Source organism: Geotrypetes seraphini, chromosome 6 (assembly GCF_902459505.1).
Source record: "Geotrypetes seraphini chromosome 6, aGeoSer1.1, whole genome shotgun sequence".
NCBI lineage: Eukaryota > Metazoa > Chordata > Amphibia > Gymnophiona > Dermophiidae > Geotrypetes > Geotrypetes seraphini.
In genome coordinates this window covers 148,129,335-148,144,759 of record NC_047089.1, presented here as the reverse complement: position 1 = coordinate 148,144,759, position 15,425 = coordinate 148,129,335, and the positions used below count along the sequence as shown (strand labels likewise).

The window sequence follows — 15,425 nt, the reverse complement described above, 5'->3', positions numbered from 1 at the left end:
ACCTGATCAGCTTCTTTGACTGGGTAACGGGGAAGCTAGATATTGGGGAGTCCCTGGACATCGTGTACCTGGACTTTAGCAAAGCATTCGATAGCGTACCACACCGCAGGTTACTGAGCAAGATGAGTTCTATAGGATTAGGTGACACATTGACAAAATGGGTTGGGAGCTGGCTTGGAGGTAGGCTCCAAAGAGTGGTGGTGAACGGCACCCCCTCCGAAATGACAGAGGTGATTAGTGGAGTACCACAGGGCTCAGTCTTGGGCCCAATCCTATTCAACATCTTTATAAGAGACTTGGCAGAAGGGCTTCGAGGTAAAATAACATTATTCGCCGATGACGCCAAACTGAGTAATGTAGTGGGCAAATGCACAACAGACAAAGATTCAGTGCCCGACAACATGATGCACGACCTACTCCTACTGGAGCGATGGTCTAGGACATGGCAACTCAACTTTAATGCCAAAAAATGCAAAGTTATGCACCTGGGCAGCCAGAATCCATGCAAGTCTTATACCCTTAATAGCGAGATCCTAGCAAAAACGGTAGCAGAACGAGACTTGGGGGTAATCGTCAGTGAGGACATGAAGTCTGCCAATCAAGTGGAGCAGGCTTCGTCCAAGGCAAGACAAATCATGGGCTGCATACGAAGGGGTTTCGTCAGTCGTAAGGCGGAAGTCATTATGCCATTGTATAGATCCATGGTGAGGCCCCACCTGGAATACTGTGTGCAATTCTGGAGGCCGCATTATCGCAAGGATGTGCTGAGACTGGAGTCGGTGCAAAGAATGGCCATCCGGATGGTCTCGGGACTCAAGGATCTACCATACGAAAAACGGCTTGACAAATTACAGCTATACTCGCTCGAGGAGCGCAGAGAGAGGGGGGACATGATCGAGACATTCAAGTATCTTACGGGCCGCATCGAGGCGGAGGAAGATATCTTCTTTTTCAAGGGTCCCACGACAACAAGAGGGCATCCGTTGAAAATCAGGGGCGGGAAACTACGAGGTGACACCAGGAAATTCTTTTTCACTGAAAGAGTGGTTGATCGCTGGAATAGTCTTCCACTACAGGTGATTGAGGCCAGCAGCGTGCCTGATTTTAAGGCCAAATGGGATCAGCACATGGGATCTATTCACAGGGCAAAGGTAGGGGAAGGACATTAAGGTGGGCAGACTAGATGGGCCGTGGGCCCTTATCTGCCGTCTATTTCTATGTTTCTATGTAATTAAGCAAGCTATTAGAACAGAGGGGCCAACGCATTTACCATGCATTAGAACCATGCATTAAAGCTCTGCACAAAGGTTCCTAATGTAAACATAACATACAAATTGTGCCCCTCAATGCTGTAAGCTGAGTGCTCAGTGCTGTGGTAAGATGCATCTTTTTGCTGCATTGTGAAGTAAAATAATTCCCTTCTTTATGAGCATGAGCTCTTGCACCAATAGGAAGACAGAGATTTAAAAACTGGTTGGAACATTCAGACCTCCCCCAGTCCACCCTACAAAAGTTTCTTGGAGGATCAGTAGGACTTGGATCTCCACAACACTTCCTCCCTCCCTGACCTTGCACAAAGTACCTATTGGCCCATGGGCCCTTAGTCTCTAACCCTCCATTCCCCACCCTGAAAATTTTCCTGGTGGCTTAGTTAAGGTTACTAGATATCTGTGAAAACTCGGCCTCTGAGCATGTGTGGATGGGATCACACACATCTGTGCATGCTCCAGAAACTCCAGAACTGGGTGGCAGAACTGGGTGGGGCTGGAGGTGGAATGGGATGAGGTCATTTCCAGGGTTTCCCCCCAAAAAATATTGCAACCCTAGGTTTAGTGGCACAGACCCTGGTCCATGACCTCCCTCACCCCCATTATGAAGATTTCTCTAGTGACACAGTGGTCTGCCCTGAGGTCCTCTATTTCCCATCCCCTTTCCCAACAACTACTACTAATCGTTTCTATAGCACTACTAGACATACACAGTGCTGTACACATTATATGCAGGTACTTTCTCTGTATCTAGTGGGCTCATAATCTAAGCCCTAGCCTCACTAAAAATATCCCTAGGGCCCAAGTGGACCCCCATAACCCCAGTCCCCCTGGAATCCCCCAAATCATCCTTGTGAGAAAGTCAAGTATAACATATTGTGCTAAATAGTAGCACAGGTTACCACATCAGCCCCAGAAAGTGGTATGCAGTCACATGGATATCCATCTGAATAGTCCAGTCATTACTATATATACAGTAGAAGGTCATCATCTGTCCATGATAACAATAGAAGAAAAGGGTTTAATCTATAATATTTAATCAGTCACAACTCAGTTAATTGCCATTAAGAACCTATCGCATAGGTTTAGCAAACAGTTCAGGAAATGAAGATTAGCCCTTACGTCACTCGAACTAAAGCTACTTACTGAACTGTGTTCAGAGAAGCGGCGATCTTTTCTCAGACTAGCCCTCATGCTGTGTCGATGACGGATAAGAATTTCCTTAGCCTGTTTTTCACAAGGATCTGCAGCCAGGTTATGTCTATTATACAGCAGAATCTGAAACAGAAAATTAATTTGGACATTTAGAAAACACAAAACAGTAAATTTCATGTGATGGATAGCTTAACTTAGTTTTTTTTTTTTTGTTTTTTTTAATCCTTTTAAAAGATTCTCAGTTTCAGTTGGCTACCAAAAATGCATCCATGTTCTCAAAAGAGAAGGGTAAATAGTGGGAATCCCCAGGGGTCTGTGCTGGCACCATTGCTTTTTTAACATATTTATAAATGATTTAAAAATGGGAGTAATGCGTGAGGTGATTAAACTTGCTGATAACACGGGGAGATTCATCAAGGTGTGGTAAAGATTTGCCCTTTTCCACACCTTGACGCCCCATGGGATTCAGGAACCTGCAGTATCCCAGTACCGCAGATTGCTGAATCCCATTTTATAGGAATAATGCTGCTTGTGAGCTACCTCACAAGCAGCATTATTTCTCTGGCCCTGGAGCAATGGGCTGCACAAAACCACTGCCTGATGCTCCTGAGGTGTGGTGGTAAATTCTCCCCAACCTAACTCCCCTTCCCATGTATGGCCCTCCCAAACCCCTTAGTGGCTATCTACTAACTCATTGATGGTCCAGAGGGTTCTGGTGAGGTCCAGGGGTGGTCTGCTGGGATATTCTGGTGGGATCCTGAGAGGGTTTGCTGGGTTCCAAGGAATCAACCAAGAGTGATGCCCAATCACTCCAAAGCACTCTAGCGCCAACTTCAAAAAGGCACCCTAGTGGCAGTCTTTTGTGATTACTGCTAGGAGTCATATTTCCTATAAGGAAAATTCCCCCACCTCCAAGACCCAGTGGAGCCCCCTGGAACCCTTCTGGACCACCAATGAGTTGGTAGGTAGCCACTAAGGGTTTGGGTTGGCCAGAAAGAGGGCTATATATGGAGGGGGTTTGGTCTGGGAAGCGGGGGAAACTTACCTCTGTAGCCCAGGTAGACCCTAAAGGAACTTATGATATATCACCACAAGTCACATTAGAAGATTTCCATAGTAATGAGAGGGAGGGAATAGAAAGGGAGAATTGATGGGCATGAGTGTGTGAGTGAGAGATGGTGCATACGGGGAAAGGAAGAAAGGAAAATTGGGCAGAGAGAGAGAGTGACATGGAGATGCATGGGGAATAGAAGGATTAGAGGGAGAAATGTTAGATATGGTGGTAGAGAGGCCAGATTGAAGGGGATGCAAGGGGGAGGAATGTTGGGCATAGTGATGAAGGGAGAAATGTGGCATTATGTTGGAGAGGGGTGATAGAAGGAGAAATAGGCATGGGGCTGGTGGGCAGAGGGGAAAAATGCTGCACATGATCTGGAGGATGAGAGAGGGAGAAATGTTGGATGTGGCAGAAGAGGGGGTGGGAGAGATGCCTGGATCTCTCAAGACAGATGGACAGTGACAGAGGGAGACATATTGCCAGTAGGGATGGAGGAAAGAGGAAGAAAAGTTAGACACATGGAGGGACAGAGACAGAGAGAGATGTTGGATGGGGAAGTGAATGGGGTCCAGAGGAAAGGAAGCGTGCAGGAGGCAGAAAGGAAGAAATATTGGAAATGCAACCAGAGACATGAAATCACTAGAAAACAAAGGTAGGAAAAATAATTTTATTTTCAATTTAGTGATCAAACTTTGTCAGTTTTGTGAATTTATATTTGCTCTCTATATTTTGCTCTATATTTGTCTATTTTTCTATAGTTGTTACTGATTGCATATTTTAAAGTCATCTGCCCTGATCTCTTTGAAACATCCTCCCCCCCAATAAAATTGATAATTAACATTTTCTGTGTGCACATTGTGCTTTGTGTTTTTTTAAAATTTTGTGGTTACCGTTATCTATATAATAAAACCGTAGGCGGCGCATGCGCATTCTTATCGGTGTGCTTCCATGATCCGTATGTCCGTGGCCGCCAAGAGTGCAGCATGCCCCGCGCTTACTACGGCCCCACGCGCAGCTGAGTTCGTCACGGCGGTTTCCCCAGATAGGGGAAGTCGAACAACTCACTCCCGAAGCACAGCTCAGTTCGGCACGGCGGTTTCCCCAAATAGGGGAAGTCGAAAAACTCACTCCCGGCTCTCCTCAGCATGGCGGTTTCCCCAGATAGGGGAAGCCGAACAACTCACTCCCGCCTCATGGTCCTGCCGCCGCTCCTGTTCACAGCGGCCTGCAAGTCAACGACTCCCCCCCCATCCTCCCACAACAGCCGCTACCGCTCATGTTCAAAGCGGCCTGCTGAGGTTCGCGGCCGGCTGTAGCGAACCTCTCAGGCCGCTCTCCACATGGTAGCACGTTCCCTCTGACACGATCGCGTCAGAGGGAACATGCTACTGAGGTGGACAGCGACCTGCGAGGTTCGCTACAGCCGGCCGCGAACATCAGCAGGCCGCTTTAAATAGGAGTGGCAGCGGTGGCAGAAACCATGGATGCAGGGAGAGGAAGAGGAAAAAGAAGGGCATGGAGCAGACAGGAAAGGGGGCTGTTTTGGTGGGAGGGTTGTGATGAGTGCAGACAGCAATCATGGGGGGGGGACAGAAAGGGACCATGGAGCAGGTAAGCATTGCAGAATAGGGGGAGAGGGAAAGGGGCTGCTTTGGGGGGAAGGGTGTGCTGGGGGCAGACAGCAATCAGGTGGGGGAGGAACAGAAGGGGGCCACGGAGCAGGTAGGCATTGCAGAACAGGGGGAGAGGGAAAGGGGGCTGTTTTGACAAGCAGGGGGGCCAGGGAGACAGACAGAAAGAAAGATGGACAGACAGAGGACCAGGGAGACACACAGACACAAAGAATGACAGACAGACAGCGTCCAAGGAGAGAGAGACAAATAAAAAAAAAACAAAAAAAAAACATACAGACATCTACTCTGGGCGGCGGGAGGAAGGCAGTACGGAGTGCTGCTGGAAGTGGCTGCTGGGAGGAGGGCTTCGAGCCGCAGAAGACTGTCCACAAAGCCCCTGAGTTGGGCCAACCTCTCCTTCCTCACCGACGCTGAAGAAGTTGCAGGCCTCGCTCCCTCTCGCGCTCTGAGCACTCACGATTGGCTGAAGGGTGTTGTGCCGATGCTGCAGGTACAGGGGGATGCTTTTGTTGGAGAGGTTTGCTGGGGGCCAGACAGCTTTGCTCAGGGGGGGGGAAGGGGAAGACAGAAGGGGGCCATGGAGAGACAGGGAGAGGGGAAGGGGTATGCTGGGGGCAGACAACTTTGCTCTGGGGGGGTGGGGCAATGATACAAGGACACAGACACAAAGAATGACACACAGGGGGCCAGTGAGACAGACAGAAAGGAAGACATTCAGGCAGCGTCCAAGGAGAGACAGCCAGTGTCCAAGGAGAGAAAAACAAATAAACATAGACAGACAGACAGCGGTCAAGGGGAGAGAGAGAAAGAAAGAAAAACAGACACACACATCTATTCTAGCACCCGTTAATCTAACGGGCTTAAACACTAGTGTATTAATAAGATTACATTGTGTGTATATGAAAAATGGATGGAAGAAATTGCATTACAATTAGTACTATTATTATGGGGGTGTGGTCAAGGGTGGAGCTTGGGCAGGGGTACTTGGTTGATATTTGTTAGGCTTAGAGGGTTCTTGGCTTGAAGAAGTTGAGAAACACTGCTATAAACCATGCTAAGGTTTTATAAAAAGGGGGAGAGGGGGTTTAATCAATTTTAAAATAAGCCATTTCAGTATCTCTATTAGCCCCTAAGATATTTTTTTTACTTTTTGAATCCAATCTACATCATATTTTTAGAAGATATCAAGCAGATAGGAGAAATCTGGCTCTGGCACATTTTCCTATTTTCATGTAATTACAATCCATCCTCAGAACAACAGACTATGTAGAGGGAGGCAGTATCTGTTGCTGTGAAAGTCTGTTTCCAATGTTTCACATATTTTCATATTTTCAATATATATTATGAATAAGACTAAATTGTACATGGGCACAACAGACATGTAGTTATACATTTTTGTTGCTTTTAATGCTTTTTTTTCTGTGTTTTATTTCTGTGATAATTTTTTTTTTTTTTTTAACTTTTCTTTCAGTAATTTTTTATTTCATTTCTTGGTAGCTGTTTACTGTTTTTGATATCTGTTGCTCTGAGGACAGACTGTTCACAGGTACATTCCTGAAAATAGGCTCCATTAGTTCTTTGTGAAATTTTATATTATACTATTCAGTCAAGCATAACAAATAAGAATGAACACAAAAGTCAAGCAGGACACAAAAATATTTATAAGCAACAAGGAATTAAATACGTCTGACTCTTACTCGCTGTCGTATTTGATACAAATTCTTTGATAACAGGTCTTGTAAGTTTTCCAAGTTATCCAGAGACATTAGATTTATATCTTGCATTTCATCATTTCTGTTGAGAGTTTAAAAATCAATATAAGAAATTAAATAATTTCACTAATCAACAGTGTTCACATTGATAAGTTTCCACAAGATATTAGTAAAATTATTAATGAGATTTATTAAAGATTAACCATTTATATTACATAAATGCAGTTGCATAGTGAGATAGATTGGCACCCAGGGCAGTGGCACTTGACACATCCATGCTGTGCACCGCCCCCTACTCTTCCCCACCTCTTGAACAACCCCCACCCCCTGAGTGTCACTTTAAATGTTTGCCGGCACGAGCAACATCTTCTACTTATTGCTTGCACCAGTCTCGGCTCCCTTCTGACATCACTTCCTGGTCCTGTGAGCAGAAAGTAAAAGATGCTACTCATGCCAGAGAACATTTAAAGAGAAACATGGGGGGAGGGAAGAAGGAGGAGAGGCACTGGTGCCTCCGTGAAGACAGCTCCCGGGTCAGTCCTCCCCCTATCCCCTTACTACACCACTGCAGAAATGATATAAAATAACTAACTTGTTAATAGCGCTGATGTTGTGATTATTGTTGAAAAATGGTTTTATATAAATTTTTGAATATTTTCCATCATTTTCAAAATTTATGAAGGGAATTTTAGAACAGAGTTTTTGAATAAAGTTTATTTATAATAGGAAAGTTGGGGGTAGAAGCAGATGATTGAATTTGATGAGGATTGGTGAAGTGGGTACTACAATAGCATGAGCTATAAGAGGCCCCATGATCCTTTTTCAATAGAAATTCTGATGCTTCTCTCCTTTGGGTGCTTATTAATAATTTTTGTTGTGGTTAGTGAACAGATTAACAGAAGATCTCTCTTAAGATTTCTTTATAAATGATTTTCTGATATGGATCAGTGATTTTTACTTGAATAATGACCCTTTAGGACATTTTATGACTAAAAGAAGATATTACTATCTATGTTCTTTCTATGATCTATTATCTCATATGGTAGTTGACATCAGTATTTTTAAGATTTAGGATCTCCCATACTCATCTTTCTGCTATCTTAGGATCTGAATATTGGGCCAGCATCTGCATACTATAAAAAAAAGAACCCCTCCTGAGTCCCCTAGGGCAGTGTTCTTCAACCACCGGTCCATGGACCGGTGCCGGTCCACAGAAATTTCCTGCTGGTCCACAGCGCCAGCATGTGCATCAGGCCCAAAACAGTGTTCTTCAACCGCCGGTCCACGGTGCGATCGATGCGGCGTTATCTTCGAGCCAGCTCCCTCTTCCTCACTGATTCAGTGCACAAAGCCATGGGCAGTAGCTCCTACATGCATCCTGCACCTGAACCGGAAGCCTTCTCTCTGACATTGCAACATCAGAGGGAAGGCTTCCAGATGAGGCACGGGACGTGCAAGGAACTGCTGCCCACAGCTTTGTGCACTGCATGAGTGAGGAAGAGGGAACCAGCCTAAAGATAATACCGGGGGTGGCATAAAATGGCTAGGCGGGAGCAGGCCAGAAGGTATGGCATAGCATGGAGGGAGGGAGACAACAAAGGTAGGGGGGGAAAGATTTTATTTTTAAATTTAGTGATTGAATTATGTCAATTTTGAAAATTTACATCTGCTGTCAGTGTGCTTTGTGTAGTTTTTTTTTTAATTCTTTATTCATTTTCAATCTTACATCAAGTGTACAAATAATAAAACATTTGTGTAGTTTAATTTTGTGATTAACCGTTATGTGTTGTTAATAAGAAAGACCACAATTTCAGCTCATAGTTCAATCCCTTATACTAGGCCTACTGGACTACTGCAACATCCTCTACCTCCCCTGCCCTGCAACAATGACTAAACAACTACAAACAATCCAAAATACAGCGCTGAGACTCATATACTCACTGAAAAAACACGACCATATTACAGAAGCATACATCGACTCACACTGGCTACCAATTCAAGAAAGAATACTATTTAAATTCTACTTCATGCTATTTAAATTGTTAAACGGAGACAGCCCAATCTACCTAAACAACTGCCTCTACCAAACTACATCACCCAGACATAGAAAAACACATACCCCATTCACATACTCTCCAATCAAAGAAGTCAAACGGAAAAAAATGTATGATGGACTATTGGCAACACAAGCAGCAAAACTGGATAACCAAATCTCCAACCTACTGATAACCACCCCCGAATACAAGATCTTCAGAAAAAAAATAAAAACGATACTCTTCAAGAAATCACTGAATCACTCTTAACATATCAATTACTTTCCAAACTCCTGCCTTCACCCTGCCCCACAGATACTACCAGTTCTTCTCAATTTCTCTTGAATTCACCAATGATCTACTGTATTCCACCATTTATATCTCTTTTTGTAACCCGCCTTCTCAACTTCTCCTGAATTTACCAATGATCCAATATTGTAACCCACCTTTTATAACTCTTTTGTAATCCGCCTTGAACTGCAAGGTAATGGCAGAATAGAAATCTCTAATGTAATGTAATGTAATAAGATTATATTGTGTATCTGTTGTCACACCTGCCCAGCTCCTGTTCACGGCAGCGAGCTGGAACCCTGTGACTGTTCCTGTCCATATGTGTACACTTTTAACCAGGGTACCCTTCAGGCCTTCTTAGGCGTCTGCCTAAGGTATAATATCAGATTCCCTGACATTACCAAAAGAAACAGGCAAGGGAAAAGAAACTCACACACCTCAAAATCCAGGATAGCAGAATAATCAAACAAAGGTTTTATTATGTTCACTGGTTGCATTGAACAAAAAAGGAAAAATGCTTCAGCTTAGCAGACCTCAAAACAAGCACTCAAAACTATGAGGCAAAATACAAGCTGTTCAAACAGAGCAAAACTTTCAAAGAAATCCAGTGTCCAGGTTTTTGGGTGTGTCTTATTTTAACCTATAGTTCCACAGCCTCTGGACTTTGTTAGCACATCTATAAACAGTCCTGTTCACCAGAGCAATTTGGATTTAGAAATTTTCACTGAGCTGCTTCAGCTCCAGCAGCTGTGTCATTTCACAGGCATAAAACATTCAGAACAGAAACAAACTTTAACCCCAAAAATTGTGCAACAAGAAACCTGGCCAGCATGTCACCTGGTTTTCACAGCCTAACTTGGCTTATCACATACTGTAGCTCTGTAAAACGTATTCTCTTCTTTAGCACAGAATTCACAAGGTCCGTGCAGGCTCTCAGCACAGCTCCCTGCTGTGACTTGCAAGTAATTAATTATGCACAGCTGTGAGGAAGAACGCTCTCGGCTCAGCTTGGCTGCTAGCAGAGAGAACAAAAAAATGCCAAAACATTTGCTAGCTTTACAACTAAAGCTTTCAAGCAGCAATTAACAGTTCATTATCAGCAGGGAGAGAACTACAACTCCCCTTTAAACTATCACTGGCATAACTGGTAGCTTCACTACTGTTGACACAGGCAATACAGATCCCCTTACTGCTTATCAATGTCCATGGACAACTCCTCCGGTCCTACCAGACTCTCCTGGATTTCCATGGGTTCTCCTGGGGTTCCTTCCTCACTCCCTGGGTCAGCAGTAAGCTCTCCTGTGTCCAACATTTGCCAGTCTTGGTTCAGCTCCTCAGCATTCCGTTGAGGAGGAGAGGGTTCTCCACCGAGCACACCCTGAAACCTCCTCGGCTCCTCCTCCCCCTGACTCTCTCTCAGCTGCTCTGTTTTAACCCCCTCTAATTCGCCCCCTCCCTGCTGCAGAGTGAGAAGGGAGAGAAAACTCTCTGCAGCTGTGCCTGTCTCAGTCACAGCTTTTTGTGCTGAGACTGGCCTTTTGGGAGCTGTAGTTTCTTAGCTCCTGGGATAGTCCAAGGGAAGTCAGCTTTTCATATTCTGCAGGGCCAACCTGACCAGCTCTCTTGCCTCGGGGACTACCTACCTTCTTCATCACTGTGTCAAAGCTAGGGATAGCGCTAGATTTGTCACACTGTGAAAAATGAATGGAAAAAATAGTGTTACAATTAGTACTATTATGGGGGCAGGGTCTGGGGTGGAGATTGGGTAGAGATGGGCGGGGTCTGGCCCACGACTTAGCCCAGTGTTCATCAACTGCCAGTCCACGGACTGATGCTGGTCCACAGAATAATTCTTTTATTTCTGCCGGTCAATAGGTGTAAAAAAGGTTGAAAAACAGTGCCCTAGGGTACCTTGAATCCCCCCTCCCACCCCCATAATGTGCTAAGTTCCCCCTTGCTTCCCCATTTCCGAATGAACCACCCACCCTCCTCCCATCCCCTGGATGTCCAGGTAGGCCTCCACTGACCTACCTGTGTACCTGGTGGTCTAGTGGGGGTCTTTGGGGCAGAGCAGCACCTTTGCTTCTGCCGCTGCCTTTCAAAATAGATGTCACGACCTCTAGCAGCAGCACGTGATACTTTATGTAGTACCGTGCAGCAGCCATTTTGAAAGACGGGCGTAAGGGGGCTGCTGGACCACCAGGTACACAGGCAAACTCAGAGGACTTACCACGACATCAGTGAATTGGGGCAGGTGGAGGACATGGGGTTCATTCGGGGTGAAGGGAAAGGGTAAGGTTACCAGATGTCCGGATTTACTCGGACATGTCCACTCTTTAGAGGACTGTCCTGGCATCCAGATGATTTTTCATAACCTGGCATTTTGGGTTTTGAAAAGTTTCCAGCTTGGGACCGTGTTGGGAGGATGCGAAGATGCAACATGGTGATGTCACATGATTGTAAAATCTGATAACCCTAGTAAAGGAGAAACTTAGGGCTCCTTTTACTAAGCTGCGTTAGGGCTTTAACGCGCAGAATAGTGCATGCTACAATGCCGCACGTGCTAGATGCTAATGCCAGCATTGAGCTGGCATTAGTTCTAGTCACATAACGCAGGGTTAGCACGTGCTAACCTGCTTCGTGCTCTAAAAACGCTAGCTCTCCTTAGTAAAAGGACCCCTTAGTACATCACAGGGGGTGGAAGGGGGATTTGAGAGGTCCTAGGGGGTACATGAAGTTTGTTTTTAAAATAGTTATGTGGTCTCGGTCTGATATTCAACCAGGGCCACATAACTTGGACATGGCCCGGCACTGAATACTGGAGTCTAATTCAACCGGTGATGGTTAGCATTTAAACCAACACTGACCGCTGCCGACTGAATATCAGGGGAGAGGGGGGAGTTCACTTTTTAAATTGGTTTTTGTCTATATGGCTGTATAATTCCAGCTCTGGTTTTAATGTATGTCTGTGCCAATCTTTGGTTTGAAGTTTGTTACAATGTTCTTAATTAGATATTTATTACTTTTATATAGTTGATCTTAAGTTTTAGATTATTTATATCCCGCGATATAAATTCTGATAAGTTGAAATACAGTCAAGTACAAATAGAATCAATGAAAAAAAAAAAAATGAACTCTATAAATATTTCCAAAATGATCACATTTATACAGCTTTCCTAAAGAGCATATAGTGTGAAATATTTCTTAGGTCATTTACTATGTTACTATATTAGATGGTAAACTATTCAAAAGTTCTTCCATTTTCCCAAATAGTGTTCTAATTTTTGTGCTAATCAATTGACAGAGAATACAAGATGGAGCCAACAACATCTCCTGTGAAGAATGCAGTCGATAAATAGGACTCAATCTATATAGAATTTAAAAAATGAAAGCTAGAATCTTACCTCCCGATATTCATTGCTATTTAACTGGCCAATCCAAACTGAAAAAAGGAAAATCCGTTTGTTCAACTAATGTATATTGTACTTTCTATGAACAACTTGGTATACAATTCAAATTTAACCCAAGACCTCAAACACCCGAGGAACTACTAGTATAATTTTTCATGCCCTTGCTGGGGTGAGATGTTCATCATTGGTCTTGTCTTGAATATATTATCAGAAGTTCCACCTCTAAAGCTCAAAAAAGGCAGAGGTGATATTTTGAAGAGTAATAGCCCCTGATGAAAGCAGTGAAGGGCTGAAAGATAAGTGCTCTTCTTAAATTAAGTAGCTCACCACATAAGATTGACTAAAAAGAAATTTTGCCTGTTTTGAATAATATATTCAAGACAAGACCAATGATGAACATCTCACCCCAGCAAGGGCACAAAAAAATTACACTAGTAGTGCCTCGGGTGTTTGAGGTCTTGGGTTAAATTTGAATTGTATACCAGGTTGTTCATAAAAAGTATGATATTTAACTGCACAGGAATGGCTCCCAGGCGTTTAATTTCTTTATCAAAGAAATAGTGTCATAAAGCCGCACTAAATCCAGTGATGGAACCATCTGCCATCCTACACTCAACAATTGGTCTCGCTGATAAAACAAATGTTTTATGGGTTAGATCTTATCAGTGTGACAGGGTGAAGTTCCTGTCATGGGCCAGCAGGGGGAAATCTTAGCAGCAGGTAGGAGCTAATCTACATAAGAGGTAGAAAAGCACCTGGGAGCTGTCCACTCACCCTGAGTGAAGTAAGGTGCTGAGAGGGGCAGAGAGCTGGGAAAAACAAGAGTTCTCTTTTTCAGAAAACCGTCAAACCATTTTTCAATCCATTTCTTCCAACACCAAAAGTACATAATGATTTACTAAATCGACTGGGCTTAGGCACCATATATTACCAATATTGCAGTAAGAATCATTTTTGAATGACAATTTTTGCATTTAATATACTTCAACTTGTTGCTACATCTTAATAAATAGGCCCCATAGAACTGTGATATTTGTTGAGGACAGTAAAAATGTCATTAAAAATAAATGTTCTAATAAATATTTTGTTAGTATATCATATACTAAAATATACCAATAATATAATTACTACTTACAAAAGAGATGTTGTAGATATATGTCTGCTTAATCCGAGTTCTGCCAGCTCAATGGCCTGTTTTAATTCCAGTTTCTTGTAAAGTGAAATAATACTTGATTCAGGCTGATTGTTTTGGAGTAGCAGTTTCTGTAAGTACTTTTTATCAAACTTGTTAAATCTGTGTATATCAAACAAATATCAAGCTTATTGGGTAAATTGGATAATTGATAGTACCATTAAAAACCAATTAAACATTAAAAAAAATGAATTAGCCAGTAGCCACCTACCACTTCAAGGCAGGTGTCTACATCGAGGAAAGGTGTGGTTAGGGGCAGATTTGGCTTGGTTTCACTTAGGCACACATATTTAAGACAAGAAAACTCTGGCTTAAATGGTAGTGTACCTAAAGTTTTAACTCCTACTAGAGCCTAAAAACGCTTAGATGCTGCTAGGTGTGATGCTATAAACGGTGCCTAATGTATGGTTGTCAACCATGTTCAAATAGCGTCTAGGAATTAGGTTCCATTTACAGAATCAGAGCCTAGGTGCATAACTTATAGTATATGGGTAACTGTTGGTCTAACCCTTGTCCTACACATGCTATTCCCTTATGAACGCCCCCTTAAATTAACACACTAAGGACGTTGCATGTACAATTTATAAAACAGCACTGAGCGTTTGGCTAGCACTTAGGCATATAAGTGTGCAATGGAGCGTAAGCTTAGGCACCATGATATAAAATGAGGGTAAATGTGTATATGTTCCTTGCTTGTTTTATTTCCTGTTTTACTTTGTAATTGTTTGTATATCATTTCAAATCTTACTAACGTTTTCAGTTGACTAGCTCCCTCCTATTTTGGGCTTCTTTGGGGGGTGCACATGTTTCTCCATGAATGCAGTGATTAGAGTGGCTTATGGGCCTGGGTCCTCCTCTCCATGGTTCACTAACCCACCCCCAAGACCACTTAAGCCACCTCTGTGCAGCTCTACTAGGCTTTCCTATGCCAGGCTGTAAGGTGCTGATGTTCTGGGGGCAGATATGTAAAGTTGTTATTATGTTTTTTTATGGGGGGGGGGATCAGTGATCACTGTGGCTGTGTGTGGGGGTCTGTACTTTGTGTCAGCAGTACTTATCTGGTCACTTTGGATACCTTTTGTGGACTTAGACCTGGTTTTAGATGGTCTAAGTCACAACGTCCAAGTTCTATCTAGGCAGTGTTGGAAAACCTTCAGTTATACATGCAGTATGACTAAGGGCTCCTTTTACGAAGGCGCGTTAGGGCCTTAACATGCGGAATAGCGTGCACTAAAATGCCGCGCGCACTAGCCGCTACCATCTCCTCTTGAGCAGGCAGTAGTTTTTCGGCTAGCGTGCACTATAGCGCGCGCAAATCCGGTGCATGTGCTAAAAACACTAGCGTACCTTCATAAAAGGAGCCCTAAGTCTAGGACAGCCCACATCCTGCCCAAATCCTGCCCTCACCACTCCTCCTAAAATGCCCCTTTTAGCTCTGGTTGTTCAGCAGCACTGTGAAGGCTTAAGTCATTTCTAAATATGTCTAAAACCTTGTTTGATTATTGGCACTTAGACGTTTTTTGTTATTGATCGTCCAAATGCCGATTTAGGCCAGTTTTTAGACATTTTTCTGTTTCGATTATGAGCCCCATAGTATCTAAAAAAGGCGTTTCAAGGATGTCTAACAAGACAAATTTCGTTATAGACCAGAAAACTTATTCATGAAAGGATGA

At 43.5% G+C, this 15,425-nt stretch overlaps 1 protein-coding gene across 1 annotated transcript in view; it reads right to left on the bottom strand.

Annotated features, from left to right (window-relative positions):
* Window positions 1-15,425, bottom strand: part of LOC117362664 (sodium/hydrogen exchanger 2-like) — a 76,027-nt gene that overhangs the window by 10,051 nt on the left and 50,551 nt on the right. Inside the window, exons 8-10 of the mRNA XM_033949422.1 lie at window positions 13,696-13,854; window positions 6,812-6,908; window positions 2,415-2,546 (exon numbers count right to left, since the gene is read on the bottom strand). Coding sequence (XP_033805313.1) covers window positions 2,415-2,546; window positions 6,812-6,908; window positions 13,696-13,854 — 388 coding nt within the window. The remainder of the gene's footprint in view (window positions 1-2,414; window positions 2,547-6,811; window positions 6,909-13,695; window positions 13,855-15,425) is intronic.